We start from the raw sequence: 24,457 nt of genomic DNA, 5'->3' as shown, positions 1-24,457 counted from the left end.
AAGCCACCTCTTGTCACGTCGGTCATGGCGGTTGTCTGACCATACTGCACTATGCTGGTCTCCACGGGGTAGGTGAGAAGTGGGTGAGCAGGGAGCGGTTCAGACATCACTCGTCACTAATGTGAGCCGTGGCCAGGAATTTAACAGGGGTTACCAGGTTCACAGCACACTACGCAAACCACTAAGCCACCAAAGGTAGTGATAACTTCATTGGGGAGTTAAAAAAACCCACCAGCAGCGGCAACATTGACAAACCCATAAATATTGCAATACCCAAATATTGTAATACACAAATATTGTAATGCACAAATGTGTGTTGTTGTGAATGAATAAATGAATACTACATACAGTTTTGATTTCTCTGATCTTTTTCTATCTTCTCCAGGCTCTCCAGAAGCGAATCAATTTTAGTTTTTATCTGTGTGAGCTCTTGCTTTATTGTGTACAGGTCGTGACTCCGCACTGCAACAAAACAATAGAAATGTCACAGTAAGGAACACAAAAAAATTGTAAAGCCGGTCGAAATGTTCAAATCCTATTACAGACCTTGTAATGGAATTTTTTTGGGGGGGCTCAAAAAAATTAATATAGTTAGAAGCGAGGGCATTTATAAGTAGATCAGTGTGCAAACACCACGTGCGTAACATCTATCCTTCATTGCGTATTGAAATGTGGTTTTCATAAAATCAATAAATAGGCACTATATTATGAGAATTTCAGTGACATTAGCGAAATTTCCATACAAGGTGAGAAAAATGCAACCGTAAACAACATTAAGAGAACAAAAAACTGCACCAGCAAAACTTTTTAAAATCGGTTTGCTGACCCTCATGGCCCCCATAAACTCAGGACGGAATTGGTGTTGGTGTCAATTCTTTTCTTTTGTTGGGGGGAAAGAGAAACACAAGAAATTGTTTCACAGATGTCCAATGCAATCCAGAATGAATTTGAATTAAGCTCTGGGTTTCACAATACTCTGAGCAGACTCACGTAATGCCGTTTTTGTTTTTATTCCTTCGTAGGGTCCCGGAGGATTAGACCATAACAAGAGGTGCTTTCGAATTTTCCTCGTCCGCCACGACCAGATGATAAACAGGTTTTGAAGTCTCAAATGTAATAAATGGCAATGCCGCTCCGTGTGACATCAGTGAAATGAATTAGCTCAACATAGATTTCGTAAATGTGACGCACAATACACAACAGCAGCCTTGCATTTTGACAGTTTGTCCATCAATTGCTGTTTTCATTATATCACAACCAATAAGGCTTCTGAGACAAGCTGCAATACGTCTCCACATCTATTAAGTCTCCTGGACATATTTTAGACACATCGCATCTATGCTGAAATATTAAATCCGATGGTGCAGTTCTAAATCACTGTTGATCACAACAAATCAAATGCGACTTTTGTTTTCGGCTAATGTATATTTTTTATGAAAGGCGGCTGTCGTATCTGTCCAAACACATATACAGATTTTATGAAACGTTACCAAATTGCTTCAAAGAAAGTGTACTAAACCATTATTATTTGCTCCAGTTCATAACATGTTCTTGTGACTTGTACTTAAATGTGGAACTTCAAAACGTATTTAAAATTAGGTAGGTATTATTTATCCACGGGACTGCACATCAGTCCCTTTACTCTAGTGAATGAATGAAAAACAATCTTATTAAATTTGTAATGAAAATTAAAATCTAGTCAATCAAAATAAATACTGCAGTCGCTATGATGTGAGTTCATGCGGAAGGAACACAGGACAGGATATTAACAATTTAATGAGAACACAGTTGCCAGAGATTAAAGGGGCAGTTGGATTATTCAAGAAACGGCTGAACTGTGACATTTCACAGAGGTTCCAACTCTCATGTTTATATTCACAGGTGTCTAAGTTCAGCAAGCGAATCACATTATTTTTTGTGTTTGATTGCACGGTCGTACGGAACGGCTCTCCGATGTCACACCGCGCGTTGTTCGGCACGATCTCCGACATTTCGCTGCACGCGCTAGGAAGCTTCTGCTGGGACTGAACCGAGCAGCTCACGACTAGAAGTCTATTATATTATCAAGGGTACATAACACGAAATTATCACAACGAGGGCCCTTGTCTTTAGACATTTTGGATTTCACCAGCATTGATTGGTTCAAGCGAGCCTGGCTTTGCTGATGAGACGTTGAAAGCTGAAACCGATCGAGCGTTTGTTGCTATTGAAGCGATGTTGTTTAAGTTATGAACTCCCAGAAGACGATGTGGCTGATGGCTTATGAAGAATAAAAAAAGCTTCATTTTTGTTACGCGGAGAAATAGATGTTTGCAGGAGGCGTATTGTCTGCCGATGTTATCAAGTGAGAAATATAGCTGCTCAGTCCCGTTCACAGAACACGGACATAGCTCGTTTATATCCCATAATAACAATAATGGAAAAAAAAACTTGTTTTCTACATGTCAGCGGAGATAATCTACATTAAGCCAGCACAAGGGAACACGGAGAAAGGAACTTCACCATTGGAGTTATTAGCCACGGACTGAGAGCCCTGGACGGTGGATGGGCTGATTGTGGGCTCGGGCCGGATGGAGGCCGGAGTGCTCGGGCTGACGGTGGCGACGTCGTTAGTGGGCCGCTTGGGGCCCGAGGGGGCCGTGCCCGTCACGGTGGAGCGGGGCCCCCCCTTGAGGGGGAACCCCCCCTTGCCGCGCCGTGGCACAGGCACGGAGATGCGCGGGCGCTTGATGGGCAGCAGCGTGCGTGGCGGGGGCAGGGGCCCCCTCACCGGGTACTCATAGACTCTGCGTCAGCGGACGGCAAAGGACAGGGCGGTTGGTCAAGTGTGAAACCACGTGTGCGTTTGCTGCCGGACTCGGGTGGCAGAGGGGGGGCTTCTTCAGGTACCGAGTCCCCGACGTAAATGCTGAGCGGTACGCGGCACAACCAGCAAACCCGGGCGTACCGGAGAGCGACAGCAGGTCAAAGCTCCTGCCTGAGCGGTGGTGCTTATCCCCATTACTACTGGCCCCGAGCAGGCAGTGTCAGTCGCTCCGATGAGCAACCGTTCACCTCGCACAGAGCGGTGCTTGTTTTTATTGATCCTGTATACGGATGAAGGGTGGAGTTATAGCGCACCGACCAACGCTCGTAACCTGCAGCCTTGCTTTTGCGAGATGTGCACTCTCTGCAACAGCGTTCACCATGCAGTGGTCACAGTCCCACCAGGGCTGAAACCCTCTCTCGTCTGTCTCGTCTTGTTTCTCTCTCGTGTTACGGCTTTTCTATCACCTCCACGGCAGTGACCCCCGTGGTTACAGCTACAGGTATCCATTAGTATGGGAATGCGGTTTCAACGAACTCCACCATTATCAAAAAAAAAAACTATACAAAAAACCAACAAAAACTAAACTTACAAGGTAAGGTCCACTGAGCTATACAGCTCTTTTACAGAAGCGACTTGGCCACAAATGATACCTCAACGAAGTGGCTTATCATGTGGACATTAATATCAGCCAAATACTCTAAAAGAATGTTTTTTAAATGTGGAGGGGAAAACCGGAAGACCCAGAGAAAAATCCACTCGGCCACGGTGAGAACATGCAAACTCCAATTATACAGGCCTCAGGGTCGGGACCGAGCCTACGACCCCCTGTATACCAGGCGAGGTAGTTAACATCTCGTAGCAGTGACGTCCACCTTTTTACCCTACAGCCGAAATCTAGGACTCTGTGGCTGTGAGTTGCTATTTTCTGTACACATAAAATATACCGACAGGATCTGAGTTTTACTTGGAGTTGAAGATAAGTGTGAATAATTCAATTCAAGCCCCGAAAGGGTGTTTTTTTTCCTTTTTGTGCAAAGACACTTTATTTAATTCAAAATGGTATAGGCGTAATGCGCGGTGCGGTGGTGGACGTGCAGGAGAAATGACATTGAGATGCAGCTTAGAGAAATCTGCCTCTCGACTAATGCAAAGCACAACTCTCATGTATGAATTCTCCCTGATACAAAGGACACATTTTAGATGCGATCATGGACATACGTGGAACAAATAAGAGCATAGTTTCTACGAAACATGTTAATTTGAAATAAGCTGCCAATTGCAAGCTTTGTAGTCTCATCCATAATAGAGGTTTATTGAGTGAGATAGAGGAAATATATAAATGCGTCGTTAAACCCGCCACCACCCGACACAGCCAATTCGTAAGGTTTGTCACGTAAACAAAACATGCCAATACCTAAATTTCGATTTAAAGCTTTCGTTACTGCAGGGATTCATCTTCTTGGTTCTTTCGGTAAAGTCACGTAGAAGGGAAATAAAAAATAATAATAATAAAATAAAACATAATAAAATACAATTCTCACTAGAGAATTGTATTTTATTATGTTTTATTATTATTTTATTATTTCCCTTCTACGTGACTTTAACGAAAGAACCAAGAAGATGCGAATACCTTACGAGTACAGCACACCGGTCTCGTTGGAGAGTAAATCCACAACATTTACAATTGGTCACAAAAGCCTCGTCTTACGCTGGGGGGGTGGGGGGAAACAAACCGCAATAACACAAACGGTCACAATGACCTTAACTCAAACAGCTGTCTCTGAAATGTCTCTTTAATCAGGAGACCACAACAAGAGCCCGATTCACTCGGGCTTTGAATGTTCTCATGAAAATAAACATTTCAATGCCGCTGTTGTCAGTCGACGACTGGATGAAGGCTTTCCATACACCGCGTTTGTGAGGGTTTTTGACCATACTTCACCAAGCTAGTTCATGCTGGTTATTGGTGGGAGGGAGTGGGTATTAAAGGTATCAGAATATGTATTTATTCTGGAGGAATCCGATAAGCTATAAAGCTCTTTTTCACAGATGTCCAGTCAGCCATGGCCAGGAACGAAACTCCGGTCACTGGGCTCATAGCGCAGTGCGCTAACAACTGCGCCAACCCTCGCCCCTTTAATATAAAATAACATTAATAATTACAATACATTTTAATATCGTATTCAACTACCATCGCTGATGAATGGACAGAGTACCTTTCTTATGTTAATGCAATTTTATAAATGGCCATCAATAGATGACATCAAGTACTTGATTGCATGTAGATTAATAGACAGTTTCAAGCTTGCTCCCTAATGACATTAAAATGAACAATGTTGAAATTACTTTTTCATTGTGCTACTCCAAAGATCTCTTTAACAGAATTAAACGATATTTTTGTTACGTAAATGTCAATGTATGACATTAATTTAGTTAATAAGCTGCAATTTAATTTTGCACAATGTTGAATGTTTAACATCGTGTTCTTGATGCTTTTATACGTATGAAAATACAATTTATTTCTCCTGCCAAGTTCTACTAAACCATCGACGTACGGTACTGTTAAACTAACAGACAGTGCCTAGGGAATAACAGAAGAAGACTTACCTGTCATAGAAATCCTCTCTGTAGTAGTCATAGTCAAAGTCAGGTCCCCTTGGGGAAAGAAAAACAGATGTACAGGATTATTACAAACAAGTTGCATGCAGCCTCTGTTCACAGTCCATCAAATGGGTTTTTGCATGTGTACTTAAAGGAGCCACTATGATCTTGCATTCATGCCGGGGTGGAGGTGGTTGAACAGGTGAACATACAACATTTGCCGTAATACTCCGAGGAAATTAATTTTTCACTCGTGTTTCACGTTGCAAGAACGCCAACTAAGGTCAACCGCTGGCATGTAATGCAGGGTTGCTGCTAGGTCACGCGATGGAATGATTCATCAAAAGAAAAGCGATTCTTATGCTCACGATGCTCACAATTGAAATCTGCACGGGAGAATTGAGTGCTGATAATGTGTGAAGTTTATAAACTGGAACTAACCCATTGTCTAGATGGGCTCTCTACATATCCCTCTACAGGAGCCCCCACTGCCAGCAGTGACATGAGAAAGAAATTGCAGGGCTGCGCGTTTACCTTATACTATCCCATCCTAAAGATTGGAAGAATGATATCTTAACGACATTCCTTTATGAAACTGTATTGCAATGGTGACCGAAAAGAGTTTGTGTTGCATTCCTCCACTACCCTAGTCGTGTTTTACTTCATCTACTTTACTCAATGAAGAACAACTATATTGCACATGAGTGCCCTTAACCCTCAAGGACAAAATGGAAGGTATGGATCACATGAATTGAATTGTCTACAATTTCACTAAATCATTCCACACTCTCAAATGAAAAAAAGAAATAGAGTATTGGGAAGAGCGTTTAGACATTTATTTTACTTCACAAGATTCGCACGGTCATAACATTTGGCCACCTTTTTCACATAATTCAAAGGTCATCATCATCATACCATCGGTCACTGGTTCATTCTGGCTAGTTTGAGGGCTTACTCAGCTCTATCTAACAAATATTGCTCGAGTTGCTGTGACCGATGGACTGACTCACAGTGTCGGTTCACATAGATGCGACCGAGTGGTATGAATATGTGACATTGATGCAAATTGAGGGAGCAAAACTAGACAAAGAAAAAGAGACAAAGCAAACAAATCTTGACCCCGAGTCGTGACGATTTATCGAAATTCCTAATTTGTTATAATGCACAAACCAAGCAAAGATTTCTACGAAGCCTTATATGCTGTAGGCGGAACAGTTCTGATTCTTAGCCTGGGATTGCAGTTCCATTCATGGACTCTGCAAGAGCCACCCAGCTCTGCCATCAGGCACCACTGTAGTAAAACGAGCACGAAGGGGTGGTGTCACTACCACCACCACCACCCGCAGTGTTGATGATCAACACCATACCAAGTACGTACCCATTTAAGGATGAGTTAATATACTAACTGAACTAACGTTTTTATTTTAACACTAAAGGCCCACTGAAATATTAGCTCTTTTTCAGAAGTGACCTGGCCACAAATGATTGCACAACGAAGTGGCTTATCATGTGGAAATGTATTGCAGCCCAATGCTCTTACCGCGTGTTTCTAAATGTGTAGGGAAAAACTGGGGGACCTGGAGAAAAATCCTCGCAACGATGCAAACTTCTAAATAAACAGGCGTCAGTGTCGGGATTGAACCCACAACTTCCTGCATACCAAGCGAGGCAGTGAACATTTCGCCACCGTGTTGCCCCATATATAGTGGAAACCAGGAACGTGCGGTCAGGGGAGGCAGGGGAGGCAGGGGAGGCACAGCCTCACCCGTCATACTCCAATAAAAATAGCTGTTACGAAAATAAAAAATAATAAAATACAGATTAAGATTTTTTGCACTGATCTGCGTTATGTCATTTCTGTATGATTCCAATCATTTTGATAGTCAAAATATCGCCAAATTTGCGGAGCTCCACTGTAAATACAGGAAGAGACGAGAGGTGAGGCAGCGACGAGCTCAGCCTCACCTCTGATTGCGCAACCCCTCAGACACTGTTACTATCTCTCTGCAATGATTGGAATCATACAGAAATTACATTTATAACACAGATCAGTGGAAAACTTGCCATAGGTTTCCATAGGTTTACATAGGTGGAAAGCTATGGCAGGTTCAGCTGCTGATGTGGCATTGGTCTGTAAGGAAAATACTCTGAACCTGCTCACGATGTTTGCAACGTTGTGAGATAATAACTGCGCCACTGCTCCCTACACAGACGCACAGAGACACGCACACACGCAATGTAGTCGAAAGTGTTGAGAAAAAATTACAGCTTGAACTGCAAGTGTAGATTAAGCTAAATCTGGGCTTAAACAGAAAATAACAAAACACAGGCCTTGTTGGTTGGTATTTACTTTATTGAAAAATAACCGAGAAAATCTATCAGGAGGACCTTAAGAATAATTTGACCAACTGTTTTAATTCCACGTTCAGGGCAATGCTTTTATTTATCGAATGACACGTAAAACAGATTTTTTTTCATGAATGTTGCCGAGCAGAATATACAAACGTGACACTTAAGGGAGCTTTACGTTGACACTCAGCCAGCTTAGCAAAGGAAACAAATGTGTTTTTGATTTAATCCATTGAACCATTCAATCCGTGCTATTGCCGCAGCAGAAAAGTGCACGTTGATTTGTCCATTAACATAACCAGAGCTCACTGCTGAAAATGAAAATCAACGCATAATAAGAGTGGAAACTACATGGTATGTGGATGAAAAATTACATTTCAATGTATCCACAGCTTACAAAAGGGATAAGAGTCCCTGGGAAGGAATGTTTTGTATATGTAATTCTATTGCACACGTTAGATATTTAAATTATTTGAGATCTTATCGAATAAAAGAGAATGTTATTGAAATCATGTAAAAGCTGTCGTAGAGAGGCACATTCTTGACTTCTTCAAGGCCGAAAGTCCATAATTTTTGATTTATATACAAGGGTTTTTTTGTTATTATTTTGCAATGCATGTGTAAGAAATGTCACATTAATTTTGGAACCGCAGGCAATGGAGAAGTCCCAAAACAGCAGCAGCAGCAACAGCAGCATAAGTACCACTGCATTATTAGACATGTTTCTTATGTAGTGATCTCATCGTCCATCGGGTTATCTTTTGGACAGAGTTGAAAATGCCTCCAGCTCAGTGGCATTCCATTCGATGCGGTTTTAAATTATAACTTTTTACAAAGGAAGTATTTTTTTCCTATATATTTATTTTATCATAATTTCTGTTTCTTATTCACAAAGGAAGGATTTTGAAACATGAATAGGCTTGGGGTGAAGTATCGGTGCAGTAGCTGGCGTACTACGCTATGAACTCAAAATATGTGCTTAGTGATATCTTAAAAGATTCTCAGATACTCCTTCACTAACCCGCACTGACAAGCGTGGTGAAGTATGGTCAAACAACCCCCGTGACCTACGATGTATTGACAAAGGGTTGCACATTATCATGACATTAATTAATTAGATCTTGGCTTTAACACATTTCTCTTGTGGGTATGGCTTAACAAATGGTCGTATATGAGGTCTGTGAATAAAGATTTCAAGAGCTCATTGGATTCCTCCAGTCCAAATTTTTTTATTCTGTTATACTCATTCTATTTCGGTTTGCACCTACAAAAGCATTGCAGTGTCTGTTTAGACCTCTTTTTTTGGTCTACGACGTATATTTGGGTATAAGTGATGGGGTTGTACCGATTACACCACCTACATTCTGAATACCTGCTGGCTATGAACAGCCCTCGACGGTGACACCACAGGACATATCGCTGCGTGCCAATCAATTACCGTGGTTTTAAAGCTGCACAACATGGGCACAGGACATTCGTGGCAGCATGAGTGTTTTCCTATAACAAGCGGATGCGTGTGGAGGTCATACATCTTTTTTATATTTTACGTATCACAGCAACTGATTTGGTACAACTTGTAACTCAGTGGACTTGAAACCCCTTCCATGGTCACCAAGGTGAAATAAGCCCCTGCATTGCTCTGTGGTTGGTAAAATTGAGTGCTACCTGGTATACAATCAACTGCCTAAGATGACAACAGTGGTTGTCTTATCGGCAAACTGACCTTTACAAAAGACTATGTGGAATTGCCACCCCTGGACTAGGGATAGCAAAGGTGACCAGTAGTGTGCAATTCTTGCACTCTCTACGATGCACTTTGCGTAATCCTTCCAACACATGTCTCGTGATTAACATTAACTCTGCTTTAACCTCACCGATTGCACTCGTTTTCTCTTTTCGCGATCCGTTTAAAAGAGGCGAGACTCATCGTGTGCAGAGCCAAGATGGCTGCTCGACGGGCACGGTTGGCTACGCGCGGTGCAGCGAATATACATTGGCTACAGGGTGCTGAAAAAAATGCTAACAATTTTGAGGGGACTATCATTTTTCATGGAAAAAAAATAACGGGTAATACACTGCAACATGATAACAAATGTACGTTAATACTACACATGTCCGCCATCATTGTCAAATGCATGCCTGGAATCTTCTCCAGGTGGTCTCCAGAGCCCTGAGGCACATTTCTTGTGATATTGTTGAAAAGTCTCGGAAGTGTTAAACAAAATTTGAAGCACCTTTTAAATGTAACATAACAATCCCATTGCTGCATTTGTCCTGTAAATGCCAATTAGATGATAGTCTTTGGTTCTTTCGGTAAAGTCACGTAGATAGAAAATAAAAAAAACAAATACAAATAAACAGCCAACTAGTAAGGGTTGTCACGTAAACAGAACATACCAATTCGTCACTAGTACAGCACACCAGAGTGTTGGAGAGCCATGCCACAGCATTTACAATCTGAGTACCAGATTTCACCAGTAATTACAACTAGCTTCATCAGGCAACACCCAGATTTGTGGAAAACTCCTCCTGTTTCGTTCCTGAAATAGAGGTGTAGATGTGATGAAATCACTTGTGTGCTCTTCTTGCGCGAAGTTGGGGGGGGGGGGTTAATGAATGCATATAAATGACTATGGGTATCCATTTCCGTTTGGGTTATCCATATGCTAATCATGGTTAATTATGCATGTGCATTACGGAAGCCCATTGTTATTGTACTTCCTGTGAATTGTGTGTACTAAAATAACTGTACCAACGGTAATCCCAATTGAAGTATGGTGACCTGTATAGGCATGCATTTTAACAATGTATTATTCGATTATTCGCTTACAAGCAGCACTAAGTCTGTAGCTATCCGAACGTTTAAAATGTTTAAATTATTTTGCTTTCTCTCAATTTTGATATATTCTCTGATTAGTTTTGGCCAGTAGTAACTAGTTTTAAACAGAACGTAAGCATTATCAAAATCCTTGTTGGCACGCGTATTCTGCTACTGCTGACAGTTGTATTTGGGATAATTTTTTATTTCTTTGGTGTTCTTTTAGTCTCGTGCTGATCATTCATCCTGTTTGCCCAACATAGCATTTGTTACAAGTGCAATTAATCCGGTACACACCTTCTGTTGATAGCTTCGGTAATACATATTTTGTACCAGATATTTTTTTTTTATGTACCGTGCCAAATCTGACTCGGATGTTTTGTTTTACAAACATCTGGCTAGTTTATCAGTTACTCCCGCAATGTACGGTATTTTAATAGTTTTAATTACTTGATCAATTTCAATGCTCGTGTTATTTGATTTGGTTCTGGCATGCAATGCCCTGTTGATTTGTGCATCATTGTAACCATTTTATTGCAGCACTTCTTTAACATGTTTAATTTCACTTCTCAGACTATCACCAGCTGACACTTTCTTAGCCCGATGTATGAGCATCTTGATGAGAGCAGATTTCTGTGCGGAGTGATGGTGTGACTGCATTCAGATAGGCGTCAGTGTTGGTAAATGCTGTGTGTTATTTTAACATTTCGACCGCGTCCAAGCGGAATATCCAGAAATGGTAGCGTTCTGTCAGCTTCTACTTCCATGTTGAACTGGATGGATGGGTTTTGCGAGTTGAGGTGATTTAGAAATTCGTTAAGTGTATCTTAGCCTTGTGGCCAGACCACTAATGTGTCATCCACATATCTAACACAAGCAGAGAGTTTTAGTGTGCTTGAAGCTATTGCTTTTGTTTCAAAATCTTCCATGTACAAATTCGCTATCACAGGAGAGAAAGGAGAGCCCATTGCTGCTCCTTCCTTTTGTTTATAGAAGTCACCCTTCCACAAGAAATATATGTTTTTTAGACAATGTTCAGCTAGTTGTGGGATATATTTGGCCAACCCTGTGTGCGTTACTAGAGTCTGGAGTAATTTAAGCAAAAAATAAAATAATACATCGTTTATATGTATGTTTATACAGGTCACCATACTTCAATTGAGATTACCATTGGTACGCCTACTTTAATACACACAATCGACATGAAGTAAAATAACATCGGGCTTGCATAATGCGCGTGTATAATGTGCGCAAATTACCATGTTAATAACCCAAACGACAATGGATACCCATAGTAATTTATATGCATTAATTAATCCCCTCCCCCACTTCGCGCAAGAAAGGCACACAAGTGCTGTCATCACATCTACCCCTCTATTTCAGGAACGAAACAGGAGGACTACACAAATCTGGCTGTCGCCTGATGAAGCTAATTGTAATTACTGGCAAAACGTCGTACTCAGATTGTAAATGCTGTGGCTTGGCTCTCAAACACACCGGTGTGCTGTACTAGTAACGATTTGACATATTTTGTTTACGTGACAAACCTTACTAATTGGCTGTGTTTATTTTATTTTATTTTTACTCCACACATGCAGTTTAACGATGCATTTATATTCTTACGTGCTCTAACCCCCAAAACCTGTATTATGGATGATATTGGTTGCGAAAGCCTACATGTTAAACTGCATATGTGGAATTTGCATGTTCTCCATATGGTCACGTGGAGTTTTGTCTGGGTCCTTGGGTTTTTCGTTCTACATTTAGAAACATGAGTATTTGGCTGATATAAATGTCCACCTCATTTGTGGTCAGGCCGCTTCTGCAAAAAGAACTATACAGCTCTGTGAGCCTCTCTTGCAGGTCTCAATTCTCTGCGGCCGCAGCGTCCATCTTGAAAATGCTACAGTTCTAAGTCCCAGGCATCTATGAGGCAGGTCTGCTTTTCCCGTGCAAAAATCGCAGCACTTTGCCACAAAATGCATAACACAGCACTAAGACATTGCACAGTGCCCACACCTGCAATGCATGCATAACTTTCACACATCGCTTCTACAATAAAAATACTAGAGAGAAAGTAAGCCAATATAAAAAACAGTATGTGCATCTTTCAAGAAACGTTTTATCGTGCAAAGTGAAATTCCAGTAAATGTAAAAAAATTTTTTATTTAAAGTGGAGTTGTGTCGCAATGCTTATCTGGGTTGCGCTGCATGTCAAGGCATTTTTTCTCTCAATCTTTTACCACGTGTTACTGCGGGTATCTTCAAAACTTGGATTGAGCTGAAATAATTAAATCCCTGAAGATGCCGCAGTAGTGCATGTCAAAAGCTTGAGGGTATAAATTCTCAATATGCACACAGCTCAACTGAAAAAAAACACACTTGTACTTTGTTGGAATTCAATACCATAACAAATTTAAAGGTGCATTTGCAAGAGTTTATCATTATTTCTGTAGCAGTGAAGCAATTGTAATTTGTGATAATGTCAGAGAAATATCGGCTTCTTGCATCGCGCAGAAAGTGGAAACGTACATTTCTATGTGTACGTCTCACCGTATCGTTGCGAGTGTGCATAGGTGTCTCTGTGCATCAGAGCGTGTGAATGTGTCAGTGTTTATCTCTGTGTTTTTTGGAATCTCGATGCTGACACTCACATTTATATTCATGCCTGCGACGTCTGCAGGTGAATTCTATGGTTATCCAAGTGCATCTTTGAGTGAGAATATATTACACGCACAATCATTGTGCTTTGAAGAATGAATACATGCATACATATAAAGACAAAATGTTGTGACAATTGTGTTGGTCTAATGACCAATTAATTTGCTTCATCATACGTCAATTCCAGCCAAGCAGTGCTCTTTAGTTCTTTGGCTTCAGCAAAAAAAAAACGAAGATAATTTGACCACTGATTAAAACACGAACGAATAATAATAACACAGGAGCTTACTAACATATTTATATGAACAACATAGAAGACACACATAACAAGCAGCGGTCCATAAAAAGACAATCTAAAAAGTACACGACAGAGGGCAGGAAATAAACATGAAATTCATGATTTAGTTAACTAATAAAGGAATACATATTTTGATCATAAAAGCTGTGCGACCGGCTTGTATTGCACAATCGTAAAATGAATACAATCGCACCAGTATTGTTTTGTAAATATGTTACCAGTTTTTGTAGGATTTTTGCAAGTCCAATACCCTTTTTTTCTGATGTCTTGTAGAATATTTTGCAAGGTCCTTTGTCACGTATTGAAGGTAGGTCGACAGAATAATGTGCACGGTAGCATGCATTAAAATTCCATTTCATTCTTGGAGGCTGAAACACTTTTCATCAATCTCTGAAATAATATTCATGCCACTGCCTTTTGCCCGAATTGCATCTATGAACAGTGTGCAAGTGGGGCCAGTAAATTAGGCATTTTCTTGTCGTGAATAAACATAACTGGACCTTTTATTTGGATGCCAAAGATAAAATGAGCATCTTGGGGTCACTTGCTGTAAAATTTAAACATTGCAGAGATGAATGCATTTTTTTGTTATAAACCATCTGTTTTATTATCCAGTGGCAATTTTCACAAACATCGTCTTTTTTCTTGCTACAGGTTAAATTGCTGTGAAAATGCTTGCGTTAAACTCGTTATGCTGGGAGGGATTCAACTAATCTAAATTAGGGCCACCTGACCTGTGCGCTCGGCACACGCAATGCAAATTGGTGTTTATATTTGAAAATTTAAACACATAGATACATTTTATGCCAAGTGTCACTTTAACTTATATATACAAAATATAAAACGGTGGGACGAAATAGCGTAGTGGTTAGCTCGCTGTGCTACGGACCCGGCAACCTGAGTTCGATCCCACTTACGACCAACACCGGTGACGATTATGTGAACCGGTCCTGGGCCTCCCCTACCTCGACTCAGCCTCAAATGAGTACCTGGTGCAGTGTGTAAACAATGCCACTAGGAAGCCAAGGGCGCCCAGATGTGGTGATGGCCACCCACCCCCTCGTGTGAGGTGCAAGCCTTCATAGGTGCTCACTCACAACAGTCTGCTAAGGCTATACAGGGGCTTGGAGCATATATTTAACCCAGCTTAAATATACGCTCCAAGCGTGGTGGTGTTTCATTCAGACGCTGTCTCCCCGACAGACCTGGTCTTCACCTGAGGACGGCTGCTTGCGTTGTGGCCGAAACGTCGTGAGAATTATTTTATTATGTTTTATTTTTATTATTTTATTACTTCCCTTCTACGTGACTTTACCGAAAGAACCAAGAAGATATACAGGGGTGCTTTGTCTTTATATATGCATCTCTCGGCAGACATCGATGATGCACATCAATGGCTTGCTATGACGTAGATGGGCTCTGACGACGAATTATGAAAAGAAACATGGAGGAGTGTACGCTGGGAATGACACTGAGAGGCAGAAAGAGGACAATGGATTAGAGAACAAAGCTAAATTAGAGACATACTCTTAGTTCTTTCGGTAAAGTCACGTAGGTAATCTGGCTGTGACGGTCCCACCTGATGACGGAGACTTGCGTTGCCTCCGAAACGTCGTGATTTTCATTGTTTTATTTTATTATTTTTTATTTCATTTTTTATTTCATTTTTTACCTACGTGACTTTACCGAAAGAACTAAGAGTATGAATCCTTGCAGTCACGAAAGCTTCAAATCAGGAATAAATTAGAGACGTTACATTGTCTGTTACGATAAGTGGACTCAGGCAGGACAGTTGGCTAAAAGTGTTGATGGACGATTGTTGAGACTGACGATGAAGTCGACAGCCGAGGGAGAAAACGTCGCCCAAGAGGATGATAACCGCCATGGAAATGAAGCAATCCGATGAGCTCATGTGCAGTGCCTAGTCGGCCTGTTATAAAAATGATGAGAATACAAAATATATCAATAACGTGGGGGAGGCCTTCATCCAGAAGTAGAAAGATAATGGCTGATGGCAATCATGTTGTCGAGCGATATCGAATTGGAATTTGATCGGTGTATACCATGGAGGAAAAAAAAATCTCAGAGTCCAGCGTGAAGGATACATGAATTGCCTGCAGTGTGTAACTTGTTAATGTCTCGTGTTGACCTTCCCGTCGGAAGATAATGACAAAAGAAGTGAAAGTGGCATGCTCTGGCTGCCTGCCATACGTTTGTCACAGCCTTGATTATTTCAACTTTCAAAACAAGGAAATGCAGTGCTATATTGAAATGGTTTTTCACAAGTGCATTAATGAATCTTATTTAAAGTGCCTTTTTAATGTTATTTTCCCTCCCCAAAAACACCAGGTACAGGTGTTTGGCAAATTAAATTAAACTCCGTTTATATCTTTTGTATTTGCTCAATTGAATTGGAGTGCTGCTTCTTTCAATGAAAAAAGTTATTTGCATCCTGCTAGAGGAAACCAGCAATTATAATAAGCCACAGTCTCACTAAAGCCATTTTATATTTTGGTGATATATTTGCCTTCGATTGTGTTACATATTTACGGAATGTGTATTATATATATTTTCAAATAAGAAAACCTATTTAAAAACGAAAATAAGGAGTTAAAACAATTGTTCCGATTACTGCATTAAGAGATGCTGTCATTGTGCAATCCAGAGGTCGCTGGTTCAATTTTACATTCTCGTAGGGCAGTTGAAATGATTGTCAAGTTTAGTCAATTCTCCCAAACACACCTCTGCCCACCCAGTAGTATAAATGTAGTCACGACATTTTAGTCAATCGGCAATTCGTGCGCGGTGGGTTAATGGGCAGGTAATCCCACCTTCTCAAAGACGAGCATGGAAGAGTAGGCCAAAATCCCCCTGAAAAGGGGCTGTCTAGAGCTCCCCCCAAGGTGAGGCTCTTCCAGCAGCAGTGGTATGACCAAGCAATTGCAGGGCTGCACCTTTACCTATCATTATACAATTTTTTTTTAATGGTACAAATACTTGTATGCGAACGTCTCACCATGTGAATCTAGGAATTTATAAATAAATGTCTAAACTATTCAATAATAGTCCTGCTTTGGTATTTTTTTTCCAATTATTATTTTTAAAGTGGGAAAAAACCAGAGGCCCTGATGAAATCACTCCTATGACTCAAACCTATGTCTTCACATCTCAGAAGCTAAGCAGGTTTGAGACAGTTTTTCTTACTTATATAGGTGACAGCCACAAATTACAATGTGTTTTAGGCTTGGGCTATATGAGGTGCCTAAGAGAAATGGCCTTACAAGTAATAGATACTTGAATATATCTGTGCGGAGCTTCAAGTGTTACCCTTCAAGCGCTTGGGTTTTGTCTGGGTACTCCGGTTTCCTACCACACACCAAACATTCGCGAATGTGATTGATCCAATGTCCCAATGCAGGAGCTTCCTTACAAGGGACTTGAGACTCAGTGGGGCTTCTCTTGGGCAAAACAAAGGCACAGCAAGAAACCTAATTGCAATACGGCCTACTAAGAAAATACTTGATTGTTCTGCAAGTGGGTGTCCCATGTGCACGATGCTTATGTCACAGCATGGCCCCCACAAAATGCCATCAACCACACCCCTATTCTTAGGTTTTTTCGGTAAAGTCACGTAGGTAAAAAATTTAAATTAATAAAAGTATCGTGCTGTGACGGTTACACCTGAAGACGGAAGCTTGTGTTGCCTCCGAAGCGTCGTGATTTTTATTTAATTTTTATTTTACTTTTATTAATTTTAATTTTTTACCTACGTGACTTTACCGAAAAAACCTAAGAATATGAATCATTGCAGTCACGAAAGCTTCAAATCTAGAACACATCCCTATTCTTGGTTCTTTCGGTAAAGTCACGTAGAAGGGAAATAATAAAATAATATAAATATTATTGTTTTTATTTCATTATTTCCCTTCTACGTGACTTTACCGAAAGAACCAAGAATATGAATCCCTGCAGTCACGAAAGCTTTGAATCAAAATTTAACCACATCCCTGTGACGCAGGTGTGCACAGGGAATGGGCTCCAGTTGTTTAGAGTACATCGCTGCATTTCTGACCACATTCAGGGACACCTACCCCATTAACGTCTCGAGTGTTGACAATGCAAGCGCAAACACAAACAGTTCGCTGAGCTGTGACAAAATTACCGCATTGCAATCAGGCAATGCCTATTGTGCGCGCGGTAACAATCAATGAACACTTTCTCAGTCGCCTCGGAGAGGCTCATGAATGGATTTTGGCATGAAAATATAGGCTTCAGCACATTGAAGGAAGTTAGTGCATTTCTGCCGTTTGAATGAGAAGTGCACTGGCAATCCCTTGGACACAAGCATGGCCCCAATTTGTGTTGTAGTGTCAGCAAAAATAACCGCAAATTGCTGGGAATATGGGACCCCAAAATACGCAGTTTAAATGCAAGGTTGGTGTTGTGTTATCATGCATTTCACTTTTAGTTCATTCTCACTTATATATTTCCTGATTCGCTTATAGATTTACTAAATCGATTTACACAGCACCTTATTACCTTCAGACCGAGTTTCCATCGCTGTCATTATCATCATTGATGGGCGACAAAAAAAACCCAACCCTAATTTAACTGAATTGCATGCAACACAGTGTTATTTCTTCGCGTTCAGATTTCAATGCCACAGTGTCCTTTGGCTTGCCTGTTTGTTGGATGTTATCGCTTTTAGCGTTCACTCTGCACACTGATTATTTGACGATTCACACGGCTAGGAGTCTGGCAACCTGTGGTTTCGGACCAAACGTGCGGTTCTTTAAGGACTACCTCGTGACCTTATTTATGAGGACCACCGTTTCGTATTCACCGCGTGCATTGGGGCTCTTGATCCGTTTTTTTACCGAATTCGACAACAAACCCGGCTCTCCTTGTTATTTGAGTTGCCAACCCCTGCACACGGCCAATGAAGGGCAACGCTTCGAGACTGAGTAAGGGGCCGTCCATAAATGACGTCACGCACCTAGGGGGGGGCGGTCAGACATTTGTGACGATGTGTGACGAGGGGGAGGGGCGGTTTGAGAAATGTGACGTCACATCAAAATGCGCAACTGTAAATAAATATAGACAACACGTTCTACTTAATTAAATAAACTTTTTAATAAACGTTTTCTCCAACAACATTAGAGTGTAGCGCCACATTAAATACGCACTACAATGACAATAGTTTAAAGCGATTTGAAGCATGTTTTTTTTTGGGGGGGGGGCATAGCTTTGTGACGTCATATTTGAGGGGGGGGGGTCTGACTTTTTGTGACGCCGTGTGACGAAGGGGGGGGTCAAGAATCGTCCAAAATCGCGTGACGTCATTTATGGACGGCCCCTAACTGTGCCACTCGTTTTGTCCGGCAGCATGTTGGTACATTACACAGTCCCTCCAGAAAAACGCGGAGTTTTTTGGTGATTGTTGCGGGCAAAAATCGTTGATTATGCGGCACGTTTTCTTAAAAAATGCGATGGAATATGCGGGATATTTATGCAATTTTATGCGATTAAATTGCGGGAACTTGCAAAAATTGCGGGAACTTGCAAAAATTGCGGGAACTTGCAAAAACTGCGGTTTGATGAAAAAGAGAAAAAAAAGTGATTCCCCCAACACCCTATTCACTAGGCTACTACTTTAATGTAAAGAGTCATTTCTTATTACTTCTTATGATAAGCAAGCATACTACATCACAGAAAGTGCTGGGAATATTTAAGTTCTCATCTTGTTTTATTTCAGACCTTAACAAACAGATGGCTCAAACTTACAAAACATTGAGTCGAACAAGTTCTGTAGCTTTACAAAATGAATATGCTACAACTTCTGTAAAAATGAATAAATAAAATATTAAAAAATAAAATGTGTGCTTCCTGTTTTACAGAGGTAGCTATGCAAAATAATTTGCCCCCACTGTCATGTAACACACTGGGGAACTGCTTTGCGCGGTCTTTTGCGCTTATGTTTGTTGGCAAATGAGAAAGATTTGCGGGCTTCATCATGGTTTCATTGGCATCGCGGGGTTTGCAGCTTTTTAATGATGTCGCGTAATGAGTGACTTCACTTCATAACGTTTCCATGGCAACAGGGGAAATGGCTGCGCTTGTGTGAAGTAAACGCAACATTTTTCAACTTTCTGCTAAGATATATGTGACTTTTTGCAACGAAAATGCGGGGATTATGAAATCATGCAAGCCCGCATATTTTGCGCGCGGAAATCTGCAATTTATGCGGCGAAAGTGCGGCGTATTTGAAAAAACGCGCCCCCCGCATAAATATGCGGACTTTGGCTGATTTTGCGTGAAATCTTGCGATCGCATAATCGCGTTTTTCTGGAGGGACTGATTACAGTCGGTCGATCGGCAGTTATGTCACGTGCGTGTCGGGGGTATAGTGCGAGTACTACCAGCACTTTCAAGGTGTCCGGCCAGCCTGGAAGAGTAGGCCAAAAATACCTTCCAGACAGGCTCTATAGAGCTCCCGTTAGTAGAGGCCCTTCCATCGCGAACAAGCAATTGCAGGGCTGCACCCACACCTTATAAGTTAATAATAACGACATTGCATACAATGTAATACAGTGATGGTGTAACACTTAGACAAGACATTTTTGTCATTTTAATGACACGTTTATAAGAAAAGGGCATGGTTATATTTGACACTGACTTTAACGAATATAAAATCTGTTTTAAGGAGTCAATGTGTCTGCTCAAATATCAGCTATTGCCAGCGGTGTGCATTGGTATGATGATGAATAATTGAATGTGGACGCAAACACTTCGCATCAGAAGCCTTCCGAGGAATTGCAAAAGACTGGTTTTGCTGGGCACATCAATGAACCCATCCCATGCCAGGCTGCAGAGCGAGCATCATGATGATCTCTCTGTATGAAAGCCCGAGAGCAAGCGAACGTAACTATAAACCATGTCTATTGGATAAGCAATAATTTTTATGGTAGCAGTGCAATTTAAACAAACTAATTCAGAAATATATTCTTGGTTCTTTCGGTAAAGTCACGTAGAAGGGAAATGATAAAATAATACAAATATAAAACTATAAAAATTCTCACGACGTGACTTTACCGAAAGATCCAAGAATATGAATCCCTGCAGTCACGAAAGCTTTAAATCAAAATTTAATTCAGAAATGTTAAGCAGTCAGCTGCTGCGTAAGGGCGACGGCAAAGTGGGAATCGCGTCACACCACAAACTCGACGACCTGCGCTAGAGTCTAACGCCACCGCTAATATGAGTGGTAATTGATATCTGAACCAATTCTGGGCCCTCCTCTCTTCACCAATCCACGCTGACCAACGTGTTGAAGTAATGTCAATCCCCGATGGCATGCGGAGTTCTTCATCCAGCAGGAGATTTAAGAAGGAGTGTAAATCATTATTATTGAACGAATGTAAATACCTAAATAGCACCCCTATCCATTGGTGCCGATATATGATTTCTGGCCTCAACTTAATGTAAAACATTCATCCTGAGCCAGCGATGTAAATTCCACATGGTGAACTTTCAATACTCTCTTGGGGTGTGGGTTGTGTGGCGCTCCAGGAGATTCCATGGTGCAGATCCTGAGCAGTTCAAGTGTGCAACCCAGTGGAGACGCAGCTGGTCTGTAACTTTTTTTGTTAAATATAACTTTATTTCAAACGGGGAAAAAAAAATCTGCAGAAGCCACAGCAAGCCCGGCGCACTCGTCCAAGTCACGAGCACTCCCCGGGGTGTACTCTCAGTGCGAGCGAGCTGGCTGTGTGGTCACCCCACGTGACCGCGAGTGGTGCTGCGCTTCGTGACTCTCGGCCATATGGAGGTTTTGGTGTGCAGATCGGGTCATGGAGTTTGGCCACCCGTGCTGTATGGGATGACCACTGTTGATTTCACACCAAGTGGCACTCACTTTGTTGAATGTCGAGGGATGACGAGGACAGGATTGGGTTGTGAACTATGAACAATTTGTATTTGACCAGGTAAGGCCCACTGAGCTATATAACTATTTTTCAGAAGTGACCTGGCCACAAGTGATAGCTCAGCGAAGTGGCTTATCATGTGGAATTTTATAGCAGCCAAATATTCTAAACGCATGTTTCTAAATGTGGAGGGAGAACACTGGAGGACCCGTAAAAATATTCACGCGACCACGGGGAGAACATGCAAACTCCAAATATACAGGAGTCAGGCTCCGGCTCGAACCCACGACCTCTTCCATACCAGGCGAGGGAGTTAACACCTCGCCACCCTTCCGATTGACAGTCAAGCACTCTCACGACAGTGACATCCAGCCCGATGGCCACCGATGAGTTCATAGAAATGTAAACCAGCTGAAGTCTTGACAAAAAACTCGAAGCATAACAATGATCAAGCTCATCGATTCACGATCTGTGATGCGTTGATGTGAGACACGGCCAGTCGGAGTGTTGTTTTGTTCTGACATTGTCCATTTACAATGGAAGAATGCATTATCCATTGACTGACAGGCATTGGTGAATGGTTGACCTCTCATTGTTTGAACACATCAATACATAGGAATGTAAAATAAAATAGCATCCAACTGTTTAGCTCAAAGCTCTGCAGCTCCACAGTGCAGTGGATATCAAGTGCAATATTGATTGCAGTGAGATTGCACCATGACCCCAGAGCTTTATAGTTTAAATGCTGCAATGATTTGGTACGAAATTCACTCCTGTCTCCTGCAAAACCAAAACAGTCAAGTTCCATAGGAATAAAAAAATCACTCTTGGATGCTATTAATTTACCGACGTATGCAATTGTGTATGAAGAAATTGAACAAGCTTGCGCTGTACAATTATTGTACGACGTTATTTTGCATGATGTTTGGCGCGCAGGTCTCGCAATCCAGAGGTGGCTGGCTGAATCTCCGGGCGAGGCAGTTGAAACATCGGTGCAAGTTTTTTTTCAACCCTCCTCAACCCCCCCCCCACTTATGTCCACCCATCGGTGTAAATGGGTTCACCACAGTAAGATAGGCAGGTGCGTGCGTGGTGAGAAAAAATGTAGGTACTACCACCACTGCCAAGACAGTCTGGCCAGCATGGATGAGTAAGGTCCAAAAACAAAATAGGGCCTTCTCTTGGACCTCCCTCTAGTGGAGGCCCTTCTGCCAGCAGTGGTATGAGCAAAAAAAAAACTGCAGGGCTGCACCTTTACCTTTATGTTTCTTGAGTTTCAACCCACAAAAAAAAACACATTTGGTAGTGTACAATGGTGCCGATGTAAAATATATATGTGGGCAGTTAATTTTTTTTAATTTTAGTCGGCTACTACAACCACCAACTTGAGTTGCCCTTTAATGGTTGTCAGTGTTTAACCTACAAGCACATGACTGCAGAGCTTACCCATAGAGAGCAGCAACTGGCCTCTTTCCACTGGTCTTGGGCCGGTTTGGTTTGGGCTCGCCCGCCATGTTAATATCTGTCAAAACGGAAATATGCGACACGGTTACAGTACTCCCACAGAAGGGCGCAGCGCTTCTGTTCAGCGAGTCAAAATGTTGGGTTGAAAAAAAAAGACCAACAAGAAAAATCTTCTCGGCAGCAAAAAAAGCACTTGTAAAAAAAAATATTACAAGTTTAAAAACATCATAATTTATTAGCAGTTGCTAATATATATTTGAAGATGATACAGTGTGTTGTTTAAAAATATTGCTTAACGCTCCTTTATTGTAAACATGAACATGTTTTGCTTATTCTGTATGTGTTAAAAGTGATGTGTGCAATTGCCTGATAAAATGTTGGAATTTTTCTATTAATATAAAAAAAAGATATACATTTAGTCCTTAAAGCCTCAGTAGGTCTCAAGGCTTTTCAATTAGGGTTCTGCTTGGAATGTCTGGGCAATTCCTTGAAAATATTTTTTGTAAGAACATATTTCCCTCGCTTTATGCGGGTTCGGCTTGGGCGATTCGATGTAAATATGCAAATAATTTATTTATACCAAAAAAATCGCTATATATGTGGTTTAAATTCGCTCATATGCGGCTACGCGGTCGGACGTGGGACAACATTGTGTGTGGTGCATGCACTACTCGGCAGGCAGCTGTCCCGTGCGGTTTCGTTTTGTGCGTAATTTTTTTTAATGCATCTTCTGCACAAAGCGAGGGAAACCTGTAAAAGCAAACTGGAGTTGGTAAAGAACTCCCCCGCTCCACCCACACACTCAGGAAACAACACACACTCAAGTTCCACACCGACAAGTCATTTACTTTATGTACTGCTTGCCAGCTCACTAACCCCAGCGAGTGGTAGTCCAGTAATACATGATCTCATCGGCGTGCACCACAACACCCAAGCCCAGCAGCAGTCATCTTCCTGGTGGATTTTGTCGAGCATCAAACTCTTTGAAGCAGTTTGCAAGCGCAAGTAGGCGAACAAAACAATGTGAGCCTCTCAGTTGTATTCATTTGCCGTTTTTTCACACGTATTTTCTTTCGCGTGCATAATGTTCATGTTCAGCTCGAAGGCTCACTTGACTCTGAATGAAGAGTGATGGAATAATCCGTGTTGACTTCGTGTTTCAAACTGGCATAGAATTTACCAATACAGCCATGGTTGTGACAATTTATTATGAGTAATTCACATTACTGCGGATAAATAATGTTAATTACCAACACAGGTAGAAATGCAACATCGTTAAACTGGTTCGTGCATAGAGGTCGGATATAGATGTATGCACTTCTGATGATTGCATAGATAAAAAAAAAGCTACACAAGCTAGACGCCTCATGATATGCAACAATCAAAATCACCGTGAGGCCTCATCATTTGCATTGCGGCCAAAGCAAAAGCAGCAAGCAAATTTGGAAATAGCAAAAGTGAAAATTACCATAATAAATAAATAAATATCCAATAGTCACCCAGCACTCTGATTGGCAATTCACGTTGAATCA

The 24,457-nt window shown here is 41.4% G+C and overlaps 1 protein-coding gene across 3 annotated transcripts in view; it reads right to left on the bottom strand.

The window, feature by feature from the left end:
- Window positions 1–24,457, bottom strand: part of LOC144936904 (RNA-binding Raly-like protein) — a 138,759-nt gene that overhangs the window by 10,734 nt on the left and 103,568 nt on the right. For 2 of the 3 annotated variants that reach the window (XM_078864116.1, XM_078864117.1), the window contains exons 3-6: window positions 22,908–22,983; window positions 5,417–5,464; window positions 2,503–2,786; window positions 349–462 (exon numbers count right to left, since the gene is read on the bottom strand). In XM_078864116.1, coding sequence (XP_078720242.1) covers window positions 349–462; window positions 2,503–2,786; window positions 5,417–5,464; window positions 22,908–22,983 — 522 coding nt within the window. The remainder of the gene's footprint in view (window positions 1–348; window positions 463–2,502; window positions 2,787–5,416; window positions 5,465–22,907; window positions 22,984–24,457) is intronic. The other variant, XM_078864118.1, reaches the window with a different exon arrangement.

Source organism: Lampetra fluviatilis, chromosome 17 (genome assembly GCF_964198595.1).
Source record: "Lampetra fluviatilis chromosome 17, kcLamFluv1.1, whole genome shotgun sequence".
NCBI classification, from domain to species: domain Eukaryota; kingdom Metazoa; phylum Chordata; class Hyperoartia; order Petromyzontiformes; family Petromyzontidae; genus Lampetra; species Lampetra fluviatilis.
The sequence above is the reverse complement of the archived record's forward strand: the minus strand, read 5'-3'. Positions and strand labels throughout refer to the sequence as shown.